The following is a 24,718-nucleotide window of genomic DNA, read 5'->3' on the forward strand; positions in this document are numbered from 1 at the left end:
TCTCCTATTAAATTAGTGTAGGAAAGAAAAAGATAAAGTAGGGAAAGGGGGGAGGGAAAGGGGGAGAAATAGACACAGCTAGAAAGGGGGAGAAAAGTTGGAAATGATCAGAGAAATTGTTGTTACCTCAAAGGTGACAATTCACCACTCTATATACCTATAGTGTGCTGGAAATGATGAGTTCTCACAGTGAGGTCTCCCTCATCTGTTACTCGTCACCACCCAGCATACCAGCTGCCATCTGTAATGGATGGGCCCTCTAGGTATTGTGGGAAGTCAGACCTATGCTCTCTGATTCTACCCCACAAGGCTGCTGCTGCCCAGCTCTGTATACCTATGACCAAATGGGGGTACACCGGTTTCCTCAGTGGGGTCTTCCCCCTCTATGTACTCAGGTATACCTCAAGTTGGTTGGCTTCCTTTGGCATATGATGCCACGGGGCTTAAGAGGTATTGCGGGTGAGCGAGTCCTGGTAATAGGGGTTGCAGAGAGAGAGGAACAAAAGAAAAAGAAAAAGAAAAGGAAAGAAAGTATAGAAAACTGCTGTCCCTGGGGTGGGGTACGTTCCCCTGATTAGAATGAAACCAGTGCAGGGTGAATCATTCCCTTGTCCCTAAGGATGAGTGTTTCCATTGAAAACATAGGTAGGATAAGTACAGCTATGGTGCTCAGGGCTGGATTGCGCTGCTGTCCCCCACTTGCAAATAGCTGTATAGGTGGAGGATGAGCGGCATGCAGCCTATGATTTGGCTGTTAGCAGTTTTGGGTAGATATGAAGTGTAGGTAAGTGCAGAGAAATGGAGAAGGAGAAGGGGAAGAGAGGAGTGGAGGAGACAGTGGATACCTCTACTTTCACCCCGGGGATCAAGTCCTTGATCTCCGCCGGGTTTGCCGCTGTGTCAGGAGGTGCGTGATCCCCGCTGTCTCGGTCGCTTAGGGAGTATGCGTCTTACAGAGCCGCCGTCAGTCAGCGCCTGTCTCTGGAGCTGCCGCAAATCTGGGATTGTCAGCCGGGGAAGCCCTCAGTGGGGTGCACAATTGTGCCGGTAAGAATGTCTCTGCCGCTTGGGGTGTGTGCATCTCCCAGAGCCGCCGTCAGTCTGCGTCTGTCTCTGGAGCTGCCGTGAGTCAGAGACTGTCAGCCGGGGAAGCCCTCAGCGGAGTGCACAGTTGTGCCGGTGAGAAGAGGCACTAGGTACATGTGCCGTTGTCTCCTACGTGCTGTGAATCAGCATATCTTGTACATCAGCGGGATGCACGGGTATGGGTGACAGGAGGCACTGGGTAAGTGAGCCGGTGTCTCCTAAGTGCTGTAAATCAGCATTTCATTCACAGACGATCGTTTCGCCACGGAGGCTTTCTCAATGCACACATTGAGAAAGCCTCCGTGGCGAAACGATCGTCTGTGAATGAAATGCTGATTTACAGCACTTAGGAGACACCGGCTCACTTACCCAGTGCCTCCTGTCACCCATACCCGTGCATCCCGCTGATGTACAAGATATGCTGATTCACAGCACGTAGGAGACAACGGCACATGTACCTAGTGCCTCTTCTCACCGGCACAACTGTGCACTCCGCTGAGGGCTTCCCTGGCTGACAGTCTCTGACTCACGGCAGCTCCAGAGACAGACGCAGACTGACGGCGGCTCTGGGAGATGCACACACCCCAAGCGGCAGAGACATTCTTACCGGCACAATTGTGCACCCCACTGAGGGCTTCCCCGGCTGACAATCCCAGATTTGCGGCAGCTCCAGAGACAGGCGCTGACTGACGGCAGCTCTGTAAGACGCATACTCCCTAAGCGACCGAGACAGCGGGGATCACGCACCTCCTGACACAGCGGCAAACCCGGCGGAGATCAAGGACTTGATCCCCGGGGTGAAAGTAGAGGTATCCACTGTCTCCTCCACTCCTCTCTTCCCCTTCTCCATTTCTCTGCACTTACCTACACTTCATATCTACCCAAAACTGCTAACAGCCAAATCATAGGCTGCATGCCGCTCATCCTCCACCTATACAGCTATTTGCAAGTGGGGGACAGCAGCGCAATCCAGCCCTGAGCACCATAGCTGTACTTATCCTACCTATGTTTTCAATGGAAACACTCATCCTTAGGGACAAGGGAATGATTCACCCTGCACTGGTTTCATTCTAATCAGGGGAACGTACCCCACCCCAGGGACAGCAGTTTTCTATACTTTCTTTCCTTTTCTTTTTCTTTTTCATTTGTTCCTCTCTCTCTGTAACCCCTATTACCAGGACTCGCTCACCCGCAATACCTCTTAAGCCCCGTGGCATCATATGCCAAAGGAAGCCAACCAACTTGAGGTATACCTGAGTACATAGAGGGGGGAGACCCCACTGAGGAAACCGGTGTACCCCCATTTGGTCATAGGTATACAGAGCTGGGCAGCAGCAGCCTTGTGGGGTAGAATCAGAGAGCATAGGTCTGACTTCCCACAATACCTAGAGGGCCCATCCATTACAGATGGCAGCTGGTATGCTGGGTGGTGACGAGTAACAGATGAGGGAGACCTCACTGCGAGAACTCATCATTTCCAGCACACTATAGGTATATAGAGTGGTGAATTGTCACCTTTGAGGTAACAACAATTTCTCTGATCATTTCCAACTTTTCTCCCCCTTTCTAGCTGTGTCTATTTCTCCCCCTTTCCCTCCCCCCTTTCCCTACTTTATCTTTTTCTTTCCTACACTAATTAAATAGGAGATAGGAGACAGTGTTTTTTCCCCTCTTTTTTCCCCTCTTTTTGATAGAAGCTATATTTTCGCTTTTTTCTACTTATGTGTGATTGACTTTTTTATTGTACGAATTGATGTACTTACCCCATCATTGTGCATAAATACATGTCTTTACCATACGGATATATGTTGAACAACAAGTGATAGGGATTGTAACACAGCAGCACTCAAAGAATAGCTTTCCACATAGCTTGTAAGATTTATGTAAGTGTGTCATAGCAGAACTGTAATTGAACAGTGTGTTGTCACGGCAGACATTCAGAGGGTGCAATGCCTTTGGTGTCTGGATAGACTTAAGCATTTTGCCTCGTTACATCATTAAAACTATATATTGATGTCTTCCGTTTTTCTGTGATTACCCCGATCCCTATCCATAAATTATCGATACCTGAGCTATAAACTTGGAAGGGCACCCTATTTGGGGACCGAGACCCCTGCATAAATACTAGCACTACCCACTAAGGGGACTGCCTTTCCCACGAGGAACGCATTGCCATAGGCCCCATTAATTTGAGTGCTTCTTCCAATATAAACTCACTAATCACTTTATGTTACATGTATCTGTCAGTTTGTGTTATTGTTTTGTCTATGTCTAGTGCTTAGTTTTAATAAATAACTATTAAAGAAATTCTTTTAAACCATTTTCATATACAAATGCAAGTAATGTATCACTAATTTCTCTAACAATTATCATGACTTTGGGTTCCCTTGTGTCTTCCTCTTGTCAAATCTTCAATACTGTTTTGAACTGTCAGAAAACTTTTTCATGAAAAAGAGTGCCCCGACAAAGAGTGAATCCATTTATTGTCAACCAACTGTGTTTACTCTTTTTAACCCCTTCAGTGGCAATCCCGAGAATTTTCCGGGCTGTGCCTCAGTGCCCAGTCTGGCAAGCCCGGCTCTGTCCCCTCTGCGGTGCCGCCTCCTCCCTCCTCCTCCCCCCTCCCCTCCGGGTTTCTTATTGAAGTCCCCGGCTTTGGCTTATGACAAACCGGCTGCCGGGGACAGGGACGCAGCGCGGGGGGGCGCAGGTCTGGGCAGCCGCTGATTGACAGTGCAGCAGCGCTGCCCGGACCCAGGGAGGCAGTGGTGGGTTTTTTTTTTAAGGGAGTGCTCCCCATAAAAAACTCTACCAGTGGGAAGCGCTCCCAAAAAAAACACCCCACCACTGAAGGGGTTAAATAATAATGACAACAGAAACTACCCAAATGACCCTGATCAAAAATTTACATACCCTGGAGATTTTGGCCTGATAACATGCACACAAGTTGACACAAACGGGTTTGAATGGCTACTAAAGGTAACCATCCTCACCTGTGATCTGTTTGCTTGTATCAGTGTGTGTGTATAAAAGGTCAGTGAGTTTCTGGTCTCCTGAAAGACCCTTGCATCTTTCATCCAGTGCTGTATGGACTTGTCTGGATTCTGAGTCATGGGGAAAGCAAAATAATTGTCAAAGGATCTGCGGGAAAAGGTAATTGAACTGTATAAACAGGAAAGGGATATAAAAAGATATCCAGGCAATCGAGAATGCCAATCAGCAGTGTTCAAACTCTAATTAAGAAGTGGAAAATTAGGGATTCTGTGGAAAAAAAATGACGGTCAGGTAGACCAACAAAAATTTCAGCCACAACTTCCAGGAAAATAGTTTGGGATGCAAAGAAAAATCACAAATAACTTCAGCTGAAATACAGGACTATGAAAAAAGTGGTGTGGTTGTTTCAAAATGCACAATAAGGAGGTATTTAAAGAAAAATGGGCTGCATGGCTTCTGGAACAAAGTCATTTGGAATGATGAGACCCAAATTGAACTTTTTGGCCACAACCATAAACGTTATATTTGGAAAGGAGTCAACAAGGCCTATGACAAAAGGTACACCATTCCTACTGTGAAACACGGAGGTGGATCACTGATGTTTTGGGGATGTGGAAACTTGGTCAAAATTGATGGCAAGATGAATGCAGCATGTTATCAGAAAATACTGGAGGAAAATTTGCACTCATCAGCCGGGAAGCTGCGCATGCGACATACTTGGACATTCCAACGTGACAATGATCCAAAACACAAGGCCAAGTCGACCTGTCATTGGCTACAGCAAAATAAAGTGAAGGTTCTGGAGTGGCCATCTCAGTCTCCTGACCTCAATATCATTGAGCCACTATGGGGAGATCTCAATTGCAGTTCATGCAAGACAGCCCAAGAATTTACAGGAACTGGAGGCTTTTTGACAAGAAGAATGGGCAGCTTTACCATCTGAGAAAATAAAGCGCCTCATCCACAACTACCACAAAATACTTCAAGCTGCCATTGATGTTAAAGGGGACAATACACGGTATTAAGAACTGGGGTATCTAAACTTTTGATCAGGGCGATTTGGGTAGTTTCTGTTGTTATTATGATTTAAAAAGAGTAAACACAGTTGTTTGACAATAAATGGCTTCACCCAACCACGAACCATGAAGTGAAAGAAAAGTTTGTGAGTTATCATTCATATTCTCTGACAAGTGGCCAGAAAGTCACAAATTCTGCTAGGGTATGTAAACTTATGAGGACAACTATATACCATCTATAGATCAGTCATTAGTATGAATTTGTTGTGTGACATGAGAAAGTACTGTACAGGAAACAAATACCCAAAAACATTTTATAATGCAACATGTCAATTATGAAACACTGCCAAGAAATATTAATAGAATGGTCTCAATTTCATCATCCACTACAGGCAAGTAACAGGGAAGAAGAGGACAATAATATGAGAAAACACCAGCTGCCCATGCTATTTATATCCTATAATTAGCCAATGATCATTCCAGCTCATGAAACTAATTAGACCGTGTTTCTTAAGAAGAATGCTTGCCTTTCTAAAACTGAAGAGTACAGCTGATAACAAAATGCTGATGTTGAAAGAAAACCAAACAAGATTAATAGGGCCTACACACAGGGCATTTTCTAAGAGATCTGACTTCATTTTGCCTAGATCGCTTACAAAATGCCCCTACATTGCTCAGTGTATAGAGGCCATAGCGATAGCGATGTGCGGCGATATCTCCAGGTGATTAAGATCCAGCATGCTGGATACATCTAGTTAAATCGCTGGTCAGGGCACTGGCCCTGACTGATTGCTCAAAACACATTGCTAGCACATCACTGTGCAGTGCTATGTGCTGAGAGATCTTGCATTGCTCAGCAAAATCTCTACGTGTGTAGGCCCCTTAAGAAAAATGAATAAGTGATGCACGAAACAGGAGAAGTACTCTCCTTTTACCTGAGCAAACAAATAGGACATGACAAAGTCATCTAGAATGGGGCTCTCAGATCCTCGTGCAACTCCATAACGAAATGCCCTGCTGCTCTCGTTGCTGTACCAGTGTGGGAAATAAAATCTGAAACAAAAAAGATTGCCTGTTTAATTAAAATAATAAATTCTCAATATTAAAAAACAAAGTTCACACTGGGTATTCCAAAAATCTATATAATCAGAATACCTTTTATAACATTAATTTAGAAAATTATACAGCATAGATGTATTGGAATTTAGAACACATTTTGGCAGGGATTCAAATGTGCGGAAAGCCAGAGTGTGGCATTGCACACGGAGGTGAAAAGCAGCCTGCATTCCTTACTCTGTATTTGTACACATTTATACAGGAGGGAGCGCTGCTACAGAAGTGGCTGCTGTTTACTGCCAAAGGCTTGATCCAGCTGAAATCTCTACTAACAGAGCCGAACAAGGTCCCTCTATTGCAAACAGACTTCTCTTACATTTATACACAAAATATGATAGCCAACTATGAATAAATCCTCAATACGCTGCTTGTACTCATGGAGTATGTGCATGAAGTGTGCACCGTCAACTCATTTTTCCTGTTTCATAGCATTTTTAGATCTTTACTTTTACTGGGTCCTGTATTACTTAACAAAGGTGTTATGCATATAACATCCACAACTTCATTTATTCAGACGCACAGATTCAAATGTATTTTACAAGTTATAGAAGTTATACACTGTGCCAAAACACCACAAATGTGCAACATGACATTGTTCAATTTCCATGTACATTTTTACTCAACTGTTAAGAACTTAGCAAGTAGCATAATCTACATTTAAATGAACACAGACTAGAAGAATTATAGAAATTGAAATTGTTGCATACTTATCCACTATTATTCTGGTCACTGAACAGGCAAAAGTAACACATCCTTGGCTGGAAGGGGGCGTGTCCTAGCTGTGAATGGAGAAGGCTGTGTGCCTGCAAGCTTCCCATACACTGACTCCTGAACCTTATCCTGCGGACCCTGTATACTGGCCCCTGAGGTACTGTAGCTAAAGCCTCCCTTTGTTGCCCGATGGAGGCGGGGACCTCATCCGGTGTCCTCAGCGCTGCTGATCCCCCGGAGAAGAATATGTGGGCCTCAGCGTGTCTGCTTGGTGCCATCTTGGACTCGGCGGCTCTGCTCCAGATTCCCATCCTGTTGCGCGGTCTGCCAGGCGTCTCCTGCTTGCTGTTCTCCCTTTGTGACGGTGCGGGCTTTGATGGGGGACTGCCTGTCTGCAGTGGCTATTCATTGAGGTGGGGCACTGGGGTTCTGCCTGGCCCTCTGCATTCCCAATGCCAGCTTGGGTCTTGCGATCACAGTGCAGCTCTGCTGGCAGCCTCACACTGCTGCTCCTCCTGGCCTCGGCTGTCTGACCTGGACCCCTGGTGACTCTAGTTGGGACCCTTTGCTCACCCTCCTGCCTGTCTTGTATTTCTTCTGCAACAGTGGGCTAATCTGTGGGCAAGGTAAGCCTGAGCTCCTTTGACCCCCCTGAGACTTACCGCCGACAACCCATTACCTGCTTCTCAGCTCACAATACACTTATAATAGTGCTGGGTCAGTTTTGACACTGCAGCTGAGGGTCACATCCTGTCCACTGCTGGTTGGGGTGCTGTAAGGGGATAACTGGGAGCCTGTCTACCCTCCTCCACTTCTCCTATAATGCCTGTGTTGCCTGTCCCATTTAGATAATTTGTGCAGTGTGCCCTGATGGGCCGCAAGACTGGTACTCCTGCTGCAGCGTCTCTGGCATAGTTTGCTCGGGGAGATCACACTCCAGAGATCACGCTCCACCACCACCTGTCTGTTTGTTCCCCCTACTCCCACTCCTAACATGGCTGGAACCCCTTAGATTACTATGGCACAGCTTCTCTAGGCCATCACTGATTCTGCAAAAACCCTGCTGACATGGTAGCTGAGGTGTATATTGACATTTCTTTCATCTGTCAGGATATGCAAAAGCTTAGGGACAGAGTTGGGGAGACAGAGAACCAAGGTATTTCTACCTTGGATGACTCATGTACCCCACTTTCTGCCCATTTGACCTTTTTCAAAATCATAGATCACGGATTGTAAGTTTAAATTAACCCATGTGGAGGGCCGCTTAAGCAGGAACAATGTCTGTTTTGTGGGGCTCATGGCCTGAACAGTTCTTGGAATCGTGGTTACTGTCCACATATGGTAAAGACTCCTTCACCCCACAACACAGTAGAAAGAGCTCATAGAATCCCCTCTCATCCTCTCCCCCTGGAGCACCACCCAGTATGCTTATTGTAAAAATTCTGCATTATAAAAGATGGAGACAATATACTCCATCTTGCTAGGTTTTGTGGTCCCTTGGAGCATGGGGTATGTAAAGTGGCTGTCTTTCAGGACTTTTTGGTAGAGGTCCCAAAATCCCACTCACAATTCACGCAGGTGAAGCAGAAACTGCTGGTAAACGCATGCACTTCTTTGATACCCTTTAAGTCGCCTCAGCCTGGATTGATCTTAAGCCTAGGCCAGGGGCTGCCCCGCCACGATGTTTAGTACTTTATTTTGTGCTGATGGTTCATGTTATATGAATAGGGCTATTGTCTTTATTGCTATTTCTCAGCCTTCACCGGGTAATCCATTTGGATGGGGACTCCAGGTCCTTTAAGGACATGGGAATGGCTGCCCTCCAGATTTACTATAGTGTTAAGTGGTTTACCTTTTTTCCCTAACATTTATTTCAGTTGTGGAAAAATAGGAATTGAGTCTGGTGTTTTTGTTTTCTATGTTTGGGATTAAGTGTACCTGTGTATGGGTGGGTATGCAGGGTGGGGGTGGTTGGGGGTTTTATGGTTTTCTTTATTTTGGTTTATTTTTTTCAAGGTACTTTACTGTATTCGATTTTGTGTATCGGTCAGTGTTGGGGGCGGCTGGTAGGGTATTGGGATGTTATGGATAATTACCCGCTCATATATTTGCCCCTCCCGACTTGATGGTGAATGTAAATTCATAAAATATTCAAGGTCTTAATGACTGGATAAAACGTTCCCTGGTCCTGAAGCAAATTAAGGCCCAGAATCCTGGCCAGGTCTGTTTGTTGAAAACACACTTAATTGGAAGTCGTGTCCTCTCCGGGCCCATGAATATTATATACAGGGTGATAGTTCTAGTAGATTTATGGCCTATTTGGCCAGAGAGGAGTTATCCTCCACCACTGTTCATAGCATAAGAAACACTGCCCCTTTCCATCGCTAATGTGTTTTACTCCCATTCTTTTAATGTCTATGGGTCTGGTGTGCAGTACTCCCTCCCCGTGCTTTTTGCATATTTGGACACACTACTCTTATCTGTGTTATGTAATGATTCCCGACAATTGCTTGAGGCCCCTATTACTTTGGAAGAGGTAGAGAATGCTATAAAATCCTTTCCTAGTAATAAAGCCCCAAGTGTGGATGATCTTCCAATTGAAATTTATACGGTACATCTCGATTTTTATGCCCTAAAATTTATTATTTAACTCTTTGTTGGAGAAAGGTTCCCAGACTCCCATATCTCTACTGTCGACCGACATTAAAATATTGGCTAAGATATTGGCGTTGCACCTGAACTCTGTGGTGTTAGAGCTGGTGCATCCCAATCAGACGGGATTTATGCCTGGCAGATATACCGCTTTCAACCAATGTTCCCTCTAATTTTACGAAGGCTGTGTGCGGCAAAAGATTGTGGCTGTGCAACTTTGGAAGGAAATTTAAATTTTTGTGCGTCACATATATAACTGGAAAATGACGTTCAGCATTTGTGTTAACTTTACTTCAAAATGATATTAAACATTTAAACATTTAAAACACAGCACACAATGTAGTTAATGGGTGAAACACACATTAATTGAGTCCACAACTGCAAAAAGGGACCACTGCTGCTTTGTGCGCTCTGTTGTAATGTCTGTGCGCACGCTCGTCAAGTTGTGTGCGTGCGCACACGCAAACAGCTTAGAGGGAACACTCCTTTCAACCTTAGGAGTTTATTTACGGATGGAGGCTTCTTCAGCTAGCCTTCTCTGGATAGCCATGGTGAGCCAAGGCATATTGTTCTCAGCTGCAATACAATACATAGAACAATACAGTAGGGGAGTAGCATAGGATTAATTCTGACCGCTCTGGCTCATTTTATCCTACAGTATTAAAGGGCTAGATGAGGATGGCTTATTCTGTACATACCTGCAGATGACTGAGAAGGGAATGGATGATGCGGTTTTAGTGTCCCCAGACGCAGCCCGAGGTTTGGGTTAGGTCCCACCTTGTTTGGCATGGGTGAAATTATACTCCTGCCCTGTGGCTAGAATCAATGTTAATGATTTTGTCACTGATACTTTTTCCCTGGGTAGGAGGAAGTAGACAGTGATGCCCCCCTGTCACCTCTCCTCTTTGCACTTGCGATTGAGCCATTGGCCTGTAAAATCAGAAGCTCCACCGCTGTAAAGGGCATTCAGGTTGTGGGACCTGAAGAGAAAATTAGTTTATATGCGGATGACATGATCCACTCTGTCTGTCAGATATGTTAATTTACCATCCTGCCCTAATGGATCTGGTTAAGGAGTTTGGTTTTTATTTGGGTATTTGCATTAACTGGGATAAGTCTGTGGTGTTCCCATTGCTCTCCTCTATTCCTCAGCCCTCTACATATGACTTTCCCCTGAAATGGTGTACCCAGGTTAAGTACCTTGGTATACAGATATCACACTCCCCTTTGGATTTTGTAACTCTAAATTTGACTCCACAAATTGACAGACTGAAGGTCAACACTCAAGTCTGGCTTAAACTTACCCGGTCAGTCACAGGGTGGGTCAATCTTATTTAGATGGTTGTACAACCAAAGTTTTTTGTACATAATCCAAAACTCCCCATCCTACACACCACAATTAACCATTTCCCGATATATTGCTTCTTTGACTTGGGGTTCTAAACAGGCACATATTGCCTTTAAAACATTATGTGGGACCCGAAGCGAAGGTGGCTTGGCATCACTGGACCTATGCCTGTATTACCTGGGTACTCAGTTGGTTTACAGGGTTACTCCTGGGGAATGTAGCAATCTTCATGTAGCTTTATTAAGCTATGCTGATCTTAATTTTTCTCCAATTCAATTATTTTTAGCACATACTTTACTTTCCCACTTCGTTCCTTTGCTACAACAAGCTTGGACAGTGTAGACTGTGAGACAGTGAGGCTGGGAAACTGATTGGTAAAATTGTACTGTAGACCCCTCCTCCCCATTATGGAATAATTTGAATTTTCGGTACTTATGCCTTATCTGGGCTCCCATGTTAAATGCACCCCATTTTTTCATACCCCTACTATCCAACTACGCATGGAGTTGATTTTATATAGTGTGGCGAGCGCAGCGAGCCACCGTGCCCGAAGCGTGGCGAGCACAGCGAGCCCCGCGGTCTCATAAGAAAAACAGGAGCCCAGATATTACATAAGTACCGAATTTTCCTGAACTTGGCAAATTACAGGGTAGCTCGGGTTGGTATGCCTTGGGGATATCCTCAATAGGACAACTTTATCGAGGGGGTCCCTCATTCTTTTGAATAATTAACCTCCAAGTTTGTCATTCCGAGACACTACTTGTTTCGATATTTAAAAAATGCTGTGCAGACATGCTTTGTCTGCACAGTGTGGGGGCTGACTCCTCAACTCTCGCAAACACAAGTGCACACCCTGGTTCAAAATATGTCTACACATAAAAGGGTTTCAGTTTTGTACTCCACTCTCCTCTCTTTTCTGGGTCCCCTGGTTTAGTTGCACATACAATAACTAGGACGACAAGCATTAGGTCGACACCACTAGGTCAACATGCATGAAGGTCAACATGCATGGTAATTAGGCCGACACAAGCATTATGGGGAAGGTAGATAGTCAAAAGGTTTTTTTGAGCTGACATGTGCCGACAAGCAGTATTTCATGCCCTACCATCCACCAGGGCGTGGTGGGAGAATAAAATTGTGTGTCGAGTGTAGCAAGGCACCGTCCCCAAAGCATGGCAAGCGCAACCAGCCCTAGAAGGGGACACAGTGCTATGCTTCAGTGTCCATGTCAACTGTGTCAAAAATCGCAACAAAAAAAGTGAAAAACCCCATGTCGACCTTTTGACTGTCGACCTTCCCAATGTCGACCTAATGTTTGTGTGGACCTAATGAACTGTCAACATAACCCATGTCGACCGAATGCTTGTCGACCTAGTTGCGGCCTATCTAATGATCCCATTCCCTTAAGCTTGCCTCCATAGTAATTGTTTTTTTGTAATACTCTACACTGTACTTTTATGATATTATAACAGGCACACTGGGAATTATAATTTTTTTATTGTTTCATTTTGGATATTTTTTTTATGTATGTTTTCTTAAAAAAGCAATAAAAATACTTGATTTAAAAAAAACAACAACAATAAAGACAAGGAGTCACACATCCTTTGTATGCTGAGGTTTGTCTTAATCTGGGTGCATATTAGCGGACGGTTGAAAAGATACGATGTAGCCAACTATTTCCCTTGAACTGCCTTAAACTCCAGGGCAAATTATATAGTGCATACACATCAAACAATATTGTTAAATATATAGTTCAGAGTCCACATCCAGGAGCATGCTGTTGATAATATAGTCTGGATTTTATCACATGTACATAGGACAGAGGGGGTCTATAACAACCCAGGGGAACGCGTATCGTTAAGGACATAGTGAGTACACCATAGCCAATATGCACAGAAATATCAGTATCATTACTGTGCATATTGCAGAAACTTTTTTGACTAGGGTTGCCTTGAACAAATGCGGATATCTAGGGTGCCCTGGACAAGAAAGTTTGGGAACCACTGGCATATTGTTAACAATAATCTGCTAATGTGCACTGAGCTTAAGAGCAGGGATGCCGAGAGGGGGGGGGGGGGGGGGGGGGGGCGGCGGCAGGTACAGTTTACCCGGGCCCGAGCCTGTCAGGGGGGCCCTGGTTTGGACACACCGGTGCACTCACCACCAAATAAAAAAAAACCTGAGTCAGCTGTTCAGCGGCAGCATTGGGAGAGCGGATATGGGCCAGTGTGGGGGCAGCAGCATCACAGAGGTCCTTCTGTGTCATTCTGCTCTCCGACTCCAGGGCCTGCTGACACGTGACTTGGGAGTTTACCGTGGCTCGGCGACAGGAGGATACTTCGTGTAGGTAGTCCCTGGACTGGGTCAGAGAGAGGCCACCTCCCGAGGGAGTACCACCCCCTTCGCATAATCCAGCCCGCCCCGCTCCCCACATTCCCATCCCAACCACAACCAGCAGGTGCCAGTGCCATGTCTCCAGTCTAGCAGTCCCAGACCTGGTTCCCCTCCCATGTCCAGGTCACTGTGTTCCAAGGTGGAAGGTGGTTGGCTGGTTGTTCTGTGTCTGCTGCCTCCCTCCATTCTGCTGGGGCTGAGATCCAACTCTGTAAATCAGCATATAACCCCTGGCAAAGAATGTAACTCCATGGCAACAAGCATGTAATCCCTGGCAGAGCATGTAACCCCTGGCAGAGAAGCAGTGGCGTAACAACGGGTCCACAGAGTGTGCGGGGAACTCCGTCCATGGGGGCCCCAGGAAGTTGTTGTACTGGGGCCCAGGATTTCTCTTGGCGGCCCTGCTTAAGAGATAACATAGCAAATAGAACAGTTTTGCCACTTTTCATTCCTCAGAGGTTTCATTCTACAGAAACATTAAATAGTAACTCAATACCTGCCAGAATAAAAAGACAATACACACCTTAGTCGAAAATTAACAATCTGTTTGCTTGTCTCATCAATTATAAAGGTATGGTTAGGAGGATACCATATTCTGTCATCCTTGTTCATTAAAGCAAACAGGGTATAGTAGACTGGTGTCACTCCTGAAACAAAACAAAAAATAATACAGAATATATTAGTTGACTGTGGGGCATATTATAGCATTTTCTTCAGGCGCTAAAATATATTTCCAGCGGTTGCAAGTTTTTTTTATGCAAGTCATTTTAATTAGGTTTTAATAAAACAGTATATAAAATTTGCAATCACAGTGTGGCAGAGATATTCAGAAAAACAAATGACACCAAGTACATCAAACAGTCCTATAAATGGGAAGCTGTAGCATGGGAAATAAGATGCCCTGAGAAATAGGCTAACCGTTACAATTTTGTTTTTCAGTACACTTTCTGAAAAATGTTCCATACATTTATCAGACTATAAGAGAGAGATATACTAAGCCTTGAAAAGTCATAAAAATGGAGTGATAAACCTCCAACCAATCAGCTCCTACCGGTCATTTTTCAAACGCAGCCTGTGGCATGTCAGTTAGGACTGGCTGATTGGCTGTTGGTTTATCACTCTCCATTTTAACACTTTCAAGTTAAGCACATCTGTCCCTAGCACAGATGTTTTGCAATAGGTCAGTCATGATCTGCTCAAGGTGTGGTTTTAAATGTAACACAAATTTGGGTATATTTTATCGACCTGCAGTATATCAACACTAACCAATCGACAGATAAAATTGACCTTAAGCTTGTGTCGAGGGCAGTATGGCTGGTGTAATGGTTAGCATTACTGCCTGACAGCACTGAGGTCATGGGTTTGATTCCCACCATGGCTCTAACCATGCAGAGGCTATTTTCCCTCGTGGGGGTCCACGACCCCCATAGAGGGAGAATAGAATAGGTGGCTCGCCTGACGAGCCCGCAAGGGGCTTTGTTGCGCTCGCCATGCTGTCTGGGTCCGGACAGTCGGGATCCCGACATCGGGATAATGACTGTCGGGATCCCGACTGTCGGACCCATATACCACACCCTGTGTATTATGCAGAGGCGCTGTGACTGGTGGATATTCAAATATGGGAGCACCAGGTCATGAGCCAATCAGAGCTCAGAGTCTGGCGGACAATCACTAACTGTGGCTACTGGTCTGCGAGCTCTGATAGGCTGCCGGCCTGCACCACATTTAAAATATATTCCACTTTCAGCATAGGAGCAAAGATTGGTGGTGGTGAGCAACAGGCTGGCAGAAAAAGACATCTCCAATGATGATATATACAGTATATATACACTGTACACCCCAAAACACACACACTGTAATACAATTTTGTGTACACCCCCCATACATAAAAAAACCTCATACACCTGATGCCTATCATTTATCATTTTCCATCCCCAAAATAACCTTACGTTATATACATTACCCTTCCCAAGCCCATATAACTTTAGCATTTTTAGGCGAGGTGTAAAAAGGCAGGAGGCGGAGCTGGCCGAGGTTAGGCAGTCAGCGTGGGACAGCTGTGCAGCTGCTGTACGAGTACTGTATGTCGGGTCAGCTCCCTCACCTCCCTGCCAACATCCATGACAGGGACTGCAGGTGTGCGGAGCCCCGTCACCCTGGCTGCTGGTACTTGTAGATAGTGGGAGGAGCCAAAGCTCAGTAAGAGCAAAGTATGCAGGGACAAACTTGGAAGGAGGGCGAGGGTGGGTGCTGCAGGGTTCCCCGGTACTGCTGCCTGTCATATAGCTTGACCAAACCAGCAGCGGCTGCCAGCACAGTATGTGGGGACAAATGGGGAAGGATTGGCGCTGCAGGGTTCCAGGACAGCGCTGTCTGTAATATAGCAGACGCCAGCACGGTGCACCACTTGTTCGTGCACTGCAGACTCAGTGATAGTGGATACCGGCTGTCAGTGTGTTGACAGCCCGATACCCTGTCCTATCACATCTGTCTCAGTAACAGGGGTGTGCTTTGTCATTGAAGCAAATGTGTAGGTGCCGCTTACTCTTTGCTTTTCAATGGGCTTCTCAGCCACTTTTTGTCCCTGCAATTTAGCCCCGCCCCCCACTGCTGACAGTATGTAATTGTCAGCGGGAAGCACGGCTCCCACTGCCTCATAGCCTCACGCACATCGTCTCACCACATAGATTATAAAAAAAATGTCAAGTGATATAAATATCTTTGTATTTATTTAATTTTTTATGACAGGGGCTCTGCCTCCCCTGACTGCACGTCCCTGATGCGTACCCAGCCTTACTCTTGATTTATAAATCATTAACAGAAATAGAAGTCTTTCTATTCCCTCTTGGTGTAAAGCCATAGTTAAGGGTGTGACCAGTAAGAGAACACGGTCATGAATCACCTGCCAAGTAATGCAGCCATACTAATGCTACAGATTTGTTCAGACATAACAGATTCAATATTTGAGAAATTAATGAAGAAATGCAACTTATATTTTAAAGTAATTCTAATGCTATAATGGAGGAATGAAAATAAAATAATCAAAATGCAAATCTATTTTTACCAGCATCTAAGGGGGTAATTAAATGGAAAACTGGTTTGATTAGCTCTAGAGAGGAGTGCCCAAATTATTCAATTGGCCGGACTTTTAAACCATCATGCAGTGCAAGCAGATACGACTTAAGTAGTTCTTTTTGGGCTAGTCCCATTGTTTCATGTGTGTACTGTCTAAGTAAAACTGCATCTCTTGACTTAAATGCTTGGTGTCATGTGGACAACTGAACAGCGCTGAGTGCTCATCCCTGAAGCTCAACAAGCTCATGTTCAATTTAACTTCTCCTAAATCACCAATACAAATATGCTAAAGCGATAATCACTTATTTTACTAAGCACCAATCATTTTATGATTTGTTCAAAGTCATAACAGTAATTTTTGTGTAACTGACTAGAGCCCAAAACAATATAGTGACCAAACATTTAGGGGATATGTTGTATATGTAATATGATTTACAACACTAAATAACAACGTAGTGCAAAAAAAAAAAATATATATATATATATTGGGTGTTATTCAATGGTTTCTGCCCCTCCCAGCACCCTCTATTCAATTGTTTCTGCCAACCAGTGCGGAATCATCATGGTGAGCTGAAATGCTATGGATGGCTAAACCGGATCATAATGAGCGTTATGCGTATAAAAAAAAAAAGGCTAGCAAGTATCACCTTGAGATCTCCCATCATGTTAGAGATCTGAATACATTGACATAATTAGTCTCTAAATGGTTTAATATACATTTTTCTTGTAATTCTACATTCAGAACATTTCAATACACTTTATTGAAGACTTTGCATTGGCTGTGATATTTAAAGTGCAATCAATAGAGTAAACTTCTTGATAGCAAGACAAAAATTTCCTTAGACAACAATGGCCAAGCATTGGTTTTATTGGGGAGGGGTGAGAGGTCAATCAAGTTCACCCATTCACCTCAATAGGTCATGTTGGAGTAAAAAGGAGAAGACTGTGCTCTTCCCAACCAAGACAGTCATTTCTAATTTTCAACCATGCCTGTAGCATTCAAGAGCAATACTACTTGGTACAATGTTTTAAAGTTCAATGGTTGTGCTCATCAAACATCGCCTGCATGGCCAAACAGCCCCCCACCCCCACCAAGTTTCCCCCCACGCATGCCAATGGATGTTTTGCATAAAAATCCATTTGCAGCATGCATGCATGCAAGGAGGAAATTCAATGGTTGCTGAACATCAAATGATTTCTACAGCGCTGGCAGATGTGAGACACCTCTCTGGTGTCTCACACCTACTAGCGCTCTGTGTGGGAAGTGGGCAGGCAGCTGACATCCGCTGGCGTCAGGTGCCCACCCCCGCACCCTCACGGGTGCATTTACATGGGAACATCCATAAATTGATGGGCCATGGGCAGTTCGCTGTGCCCACTCAAAGCCAGCGTCTGCAAACTAGGTGCTAGTGCTTTTGTTAGAAGCCTGGAAAAAGGGCAAGGCTGGGTCTACTTCAATGCCCAAGTGTATGAGCCTTAACTCAGTATTAAAGCATTTCATCACAGCCCTTCACTACACCCACATGCTGCAGAAATTAATTAGCCAGATATAAACAATGACTAATGAAAGGTTGCACAAAGCACAAATTGCTTTTGCATAAGACATTCTGTGCAACATTTAATTAAAATCTTCAATAAAGACTCTAACATGAAGATCAGATGCATTCCTTCGTTATGACACCATTGTATAAAATTGTGCTTGCCATCAAGTGCTTATCAAAAGCAACAACTAAAGAAAAACAACATGAAGTGGACAACTTAAAGATTATCCTTCTAAACATATTTACTTTGCGCTCTCGAAATGATTGGTGTACAAGAGGCGTCCAAATGGATCTACAAGCTTTTGTTTGAGGACCTCTGTGCTGCCGATAACATTTCTTGCATACTTTGTTATAAAGCAAAGCGTAAGACTGAACAATAGTAGCGGTCCGTCATATCAAGGGGTGCCGGACAACTCACCGACAGTCAAGATTCCGACAGTCATTACCCCAACATCGGAAACTGCTCCCTCGTGGGGGTCCGCGACCCCCATAGAGGGAGAATTAAATAGGTGGCGAGCGCAGCGAGCCACTGTGCCTACAGCGTGGCGAGCGCAGCGAGTCCGCAAGGGGCTTTGTTGCGCTCCCCGTGTGCTGTGCAGTCGTGATTCCGACATCGGGCTAACGACTGTCGGAATCCCGACTGTAGGCGTGTTATACCACACCCATATCAAGAGATTTCCTTTGCACACTTTAGAAAGGTCACAGATGCTCTCAGTCTGGGCAAAGTTCAATTTTTTTTTTACATAAGTGGGGAAGGTTTTAAGGAATGTCAGCGAGGTCTGAGTAGCATGTGAGCTGCATAAGTGGCAAGTGGGGAGGTTTAAGTAAAATGTGGGGAGTTTCAGAATAAATGTAGCTTTGGAGGGCAAATGGAGTATTATATTAAGTGGGAGACCGAGGGGGTATCCGGATGGCAGATAGGCAATGTATAGCTCAACATGGTCAATACCAGTAGCCACATGTAATAGCCTCTGAATTCAGAAGCCGTGCGGGATGCTGGCTGAACTCGGAGGTTATTTTAATGGAGCAATCATTTATAAGGCATGGTTTTGCCTTGTAAATAAATGCCCCTTTAAAAATAAAAAAATAAAACCTCAGAGTTCGGCCAGCGTCCTGTTCGGCTGCCAAATTCAGACGCTTTTAAGGTGCATAAACACTCTGTACAATTTTTTTGACCCTTCTGAACGATATTGGTCAAAACATATTTCAGTGTTTATGCAACAAACACCGAATGATGGTGTGGATCCATTCTAATACAGCAGGATGCAGCAACGCATCTCGTGCACCTCCGTGGACAGTTCAAAGGGTTCTTTGTAAATGACTATATGGTACCCAAATTAGTCCATTTTTTTCAGCACATCTAAAAGAAACGGACTTTCCCTATTCAGAAACCAGTGGATTGGCGAATTACTCATTTATCTACGTCTTCGCGGCCGTTCCAATCATTTTCTGCAGATGTAGTTTTGACTTTTTACAAAAGGGAAACTGCATGTAAATGTACTCTACCTTCAAGTCAATGATAACAAATATGTACATTTTTCTTTCTTAATCCCACAACTATAACAGATTTTCTACAAAATTACAAATATACAATCTCTCTCTCTCTCTCTCGCTCTCTCTCTCTGTGATTGTCGCTCTCTCTCTCTGTGATTGTCGCTCTCTCTCTCTCTCTGTGTTTCTGTTACCACAGTATTACACTATTGTGTTGTGTTTCTTTCCCTTTTGGGCATCAACACCTGCAAAATTGAGAAAAAAAAGCCTATTTTACTTTTAAGCACCCAGGGATCCGTCCATATTGGTTTTGGTATTCTAGGTTTTTGAAGTGGTCCTTCAATTTTGGAATTGGTACCTCGGGCTGCTTGTAGCGCACAATATATTGGTTTTTTTTTATTCTCTCTATATGATTTAAATCTGTAGAGTATATACTGACAACTGACTAGATCAGGCTATATTTTCTCCCTATGCCCTAGGCGAGGGGGTTATTCTGATTCACTTGGAAAGGCACAATCACTCTCTAATGGACAAAGCCATATGCACTGCAGGTGGGGATGATGTAACATGTGCAGAGAGTTTCCACCTTCCTGCTGCCCTGGATACGCTCAGTGTATGTAATAAGACTAGCAGCACTGGTACATTATTAACAGTGCTGCTGCCAGACCGCTGTAAATTGTCTGCCCCACACACACACACACCCACACACACCTGACTGCTAAAACATAGCTAAAACATAGCCCACTCAGCCACTTAGAGATACTGCAGCTCAGCCTCACTGCAAGACATGCACATGCGACACATGGCCCCAGTCGGAAGCCGGCCATTGACATTCCATCCTCCAGCAAAGGCCTGGAGCTCCGTGCAGCTGCTGCAGGATGAGCGCAGGTAGGCCTCAGTACAAGCCGGGGAACTGTCTCCAGCTTGCAAAGCCGCGGCTGGAGACTAAGGGGAGGCATTCAATCCCCGCCTCTATTTCCAATGGGAGAAATAGCAGCGGGTGCCTATTCAATGCTGTCTTTCCCAACAGCATTGAAGAGGCATCTTGGCAGAATGGACCCGACTTTAAAAGCATCGGGCATAGTTGTCGAGATCACGGCCCTATCTTTATGACCCATGGCCATTTCCACAGACACGCCCCCTTTTCACCGTTCAGCAGATGGGCCACTGAATCGCACATGCCGAATAATAGTCGAGCAGGCTTAGAACGGGCCAGGGTCAAGACTGTCGGGACCTGGATTTGAAAACCCCCTAAGAGGGACATACAAAAGGCAGTGGGAAGAAAAGGTTGCTTACAGATGGAGCGCCTCTCAGACAGCTCAGGGAATCGATGGTGGAGAGGTGCTCCATTTGACGGGGATGCACGAGAGTCTCATGCACTCGCTTGTCCGAGTCACTCGATGGCGGGGAGCAGATTACCTCCCCGTCTCTGCTTCAAGGATGGTGCGGGCAGCTATGGAGGAGCAGTGGGGAAGCGGAGGGCACCATCAAAACGGGGCACGCGAGCGCCCTTCTGGCAGATGGCAAACAGCGGCAATTGGCAATAGAATCGGCAGGAGTAGCTTTAATGAGAGCTGCTCCATCTGTACCTTTTGGACCTCAGGTGCAGAAAAGAAGAGTCACTAAGAAGGGAACATACAAAGTTTTTATGGGGCACACCTGGTAAATGTAGTAGGTGTAGAATGAATTGGTTAAGAATTTAACATTTATTATGTTAAGCTAAAATAAAGTTGCGCCAAATTACACACATATATATATATATATATATATATATATATATATATATATATATATATATATATATACATATATACACACATAAAAAGACTGAATTCACTTAATTAACTTTTTAAAACAATAATGCAGTCACACTGTTGTGTTATGGAAAATCCCTACAGTAGGCGAAATGTAGATTTGAATAATGGCTACCTCAGAATGGCATTTGTTAACAATAATAAGTGCAAATAATGCGTGGAAATAATGCGCAGTCACAAAAACATTTGTTAAAAAACAGAGATAGTTGTAGAATTAGCGACATCTGACACTTTCAACCCAGAGTCATTAATAAAAGGACACTTAATGGTCTGACAAATATATGGCGGTCCTCAGGATAATGCTATCCAAAGTGATAGGTATTCCATTCACAAAATATCATGCAGGGATAGATGACGCGCCTTAGCCGGACAAGGTGAGCTTCTGCTGTCTTGGTAAATTACAACACCGGGTATTCCCAGGGGGTCCGCCCCACCGGTACTGATCTAGCCAATCATTGCTTAGCTGCTGACTTTGAAAAGGGATCAGGTGACCCAGTGATGTATGGTGGTAATTACCTTCTAAATGAGAGGGCACCAGAGTCCTTATCAGGGGCTGAGAGATGCTTCTGCTTTCTGCGGCGTAAATATTGAGCCTCCCTGATACCTACAGAAATTGCAGGGGGGTCAAATGTAGTGCGGCAGATGACAGAGCATAGAAAATGAGAAATGAGAACAAGAGGGTGGGTGGATATGACAGGATACCCCTTCTGCTGTCCACCATCTACTGCTGGAAACCAATGGTGGATGAGAGTGATGGAATCCTGGTGCCACCCCCCGGAAAGAACAAAAATGCAGCAAAACAGAAAGACCAATATTGGTGAAAAATGGGAATGTACCCACGATTACAAGAGTAAGGTGTTGCGGGTGGTGTCAGCAGGACACCACTGCGCAACCCGGGGGTAATATGCTCAGTAGGCGGATTTAAAAATGATGGGATACATGCACATGGGTGCACGTTTAGCCACAGTGCACAACAACCAGATAGCAATAAATAATGCTAACTATCACCGACATGTGAATCCACATACAAAGTAATTATTAGGCAGCTAATTTACACTAGTGTTAAAGACAGGTGCAATGCTCAGCATATCACAAACTGATAGAGCACTTGGCAGTGTCCCTGGTGGCTAATAATCAAGCTGAATGCATATTGTAACACATGGACTGTACATGTGTAACATATGGGGTGCATGGGTACCTGATCGGGAGGATGATGTGCCCGATAGCGGGTAGTGGAGTCCGGTACCCGCACTAAATGGAACGGAGACCACCTCTGGGGTGCAGGGATCAGAGGCTGTCAGCTGATGTCCCGCTGTATCGCACGGCGCTGGAGAAGGCAGGTGCGGGAGTCGCCGCCGGAACTGGGTATTGACAGGGGGCGGGTGTCAGAGTAGTCAGGCTGACACGTGTTTCGCCGGGGGCTTTGTCAAAGTGACGCGATCAGGTGCAGCCAGCAGTAGGGATCGCAGAAGAGGTCTCTCTATACACAGACCCTAATATGTCCTTCCCTGTCTCTGCAGACAGGTCACCCAGAGACCTGGACCATTCTATAATAAAAGAGGAAGGGCTCGTGAAGGAAGTCTAAAATTTAAAGGAAAAATAAATAAAACCTACTAGGTGGCCTGTGCGAAAATTACAATCCCTTTATCTCCCTTCATACTTAACCAAAATCAATAAATGAGGTAGCATTTTAAAGATTAATTTCTTCGCTTCTGACAAATTGTAACTTTATGATTGCACATTGTATTGTTTGTTTAAAAATCAAGGTTAAAAATTGACTTTTAGCCCTAGAGTTCTTTCCCTGGATGAGTTGATACAGATCAGTTTTGCTCGGCTACTTGAAATGGCTACAAATTAACCGGTTCTTCTTTCATTCGACTACAAACCACCAATCTCGCTATAAAATGAATCGTATTTGATTTACATGCAATATTTTCACATGGGCCACCTAGTTGTCTCTTACGTACAAACTATTGTGGTTTCCAAAATGCTGCAAGACTTTGCCAGTTCAGCTTTATACTGCATTATGCTGCAGTAAACAGCTGCATCTAGTCTTCTAGTTACACAATCACTTATGATAATATAGCCGTGATTAAGCAAGCAGTGTTTTTTTGAGAATTGCAAAACTTGTTTACGCTTAAAAGCAAGTGTAGTAAGAAGAAAAGAAAATAAGAAAAAATAAAGCACCTTCAAATAAAAAAATATTTTAAATTGTTTACATCTCTTTTTGAGCTATATGAAAAGTCAGTGGTACCTGTGCTGTCCCTACCGCTATGCATCAATTTCCGTTTGCATGAGGATCTGAAGGTGATGTAGAAGCTGGTGGGCGGCAGGGAAACAACAGCCGTGTCTCTCTGTACACTCGCCGGGCCTTCAGTGAATGTGGGTGACGTCCTTAGTTCCAGCAGCTGCGGCCAGGGTGTTGGTGGTGGGGAAGGTGGTCCACATGGTCGAAATAGGCAAAATAGTGATGCAAGAAAAAGGTGACATGAAAAGGTCAAAATTTTTTATCCTTTTTGGTGTCACTTCGTAGAATTCAGCAAATGGAACCCAAATTAGTGTACTGCTTCGCTCGAAATGCTTCAGACAAGGAGCCTTGTCCACGTTTACAGAAAACTAGGTTTATCTTTTCATGTACCGGTTTATCTTTTCATGTAATGGACAATATAACATTTTCAATAACATTTATTTAAAAAACATATGAGGCATTGGCAGATTTAGATTCTTTGAAACCGCATGGAAACAAACCTGACGCGTTTCATCTCCGAAGAGACTTCCTCAGGGGTACACTGTGGGTGGTACAGAATGCCATATAAATAACGTATATACATTAAAATGTGGTTTTAAAAAATGAAATTAAATAATTTTATACATACCAAAAATGTGCGGTTGTTTCCTTGCGGTTTCAAAGAATCCAAATCTGCCAATGCCTCATATATGTTTTTTAAATAAATGTTATTGAAAATGTTATATTGTCCATTTGCCTAACCTGAGCACATAACAAGGTGGTGGGAATCTCATTAGCGCCCTCTACATCTCTTTTTTGATATATATATATATATTTAATTATATTATGATCAATATGGAGACAGCCTGAGAATAGACTTAAAATACATTTGCCAAAAATAGAAGCTCACATACATCAGTTTAAGACAGCATGTTGAGAATTCAAATGTTTGTTTTGGCGTCTATTTATTCTACCCTCTAAAATGTGCAATTGCACCTTTTCAAGTAAAAGGTCATGGTCGGAATTAAATGTTTATGAACACTTTGTATTTGGGCGCGTAAGCAAGAGGACATGATGTTGAGATTGGGCATTTTATCACCAACACGTCTGCTATGCCCCTTACATGCCTGCTCCTCCTCTCAGCTACATTTCATTGCCAGTGCCCACTCCTCTGCTGTCCAGTCCATCTCCTCAGTCCTCACTGCCCACTCCTCCATCACTGGTACCCGCTCTGTAGTGACTAGTCCGTTTCC

General features: G+C 44.3%; 1 protein-coding gene across 1 annotated transcript in view; it reads right to left on the reverse strand.

The window, feature by feature from the left end:
- Window positions 1–24,718, reverse strand: part of JAK2 (Janus kinase 2) — a 196,284-nt gene that overhangs the window by 109,346 nt on the left and 62,220 nt on the right. Inside the window, exons 3-4 of the mRNA XM_083186002.1 lie at window positions 13,841–13,964; window positions 6,032–6,149 (exon numbers count right to left, since the gene is read on the reverse strand). Coding sequence (XP_083042128.1) covers window positions 6,032–6,149; window positions 13,841–13,964 — 242 coding nt within the window. The remainder of the gene's footprint in view (window positions 1–6,031; window positions 6,150–13,840; window positions 13,965–24,718) is intronic.

Source organism: Crinia signifera, chromosome 1 (assembly GCF_055691185.1).
Source record: "Crinia signifera chromosome 1, ASM5569118v1, whole genome shotgun sequence".
Taxonomy (NCBI): Eukaryota; Metazoa; Chordata; class Amphibia; order Anura; family Myobatrachidae; genus Crinia; species Crinia signifera.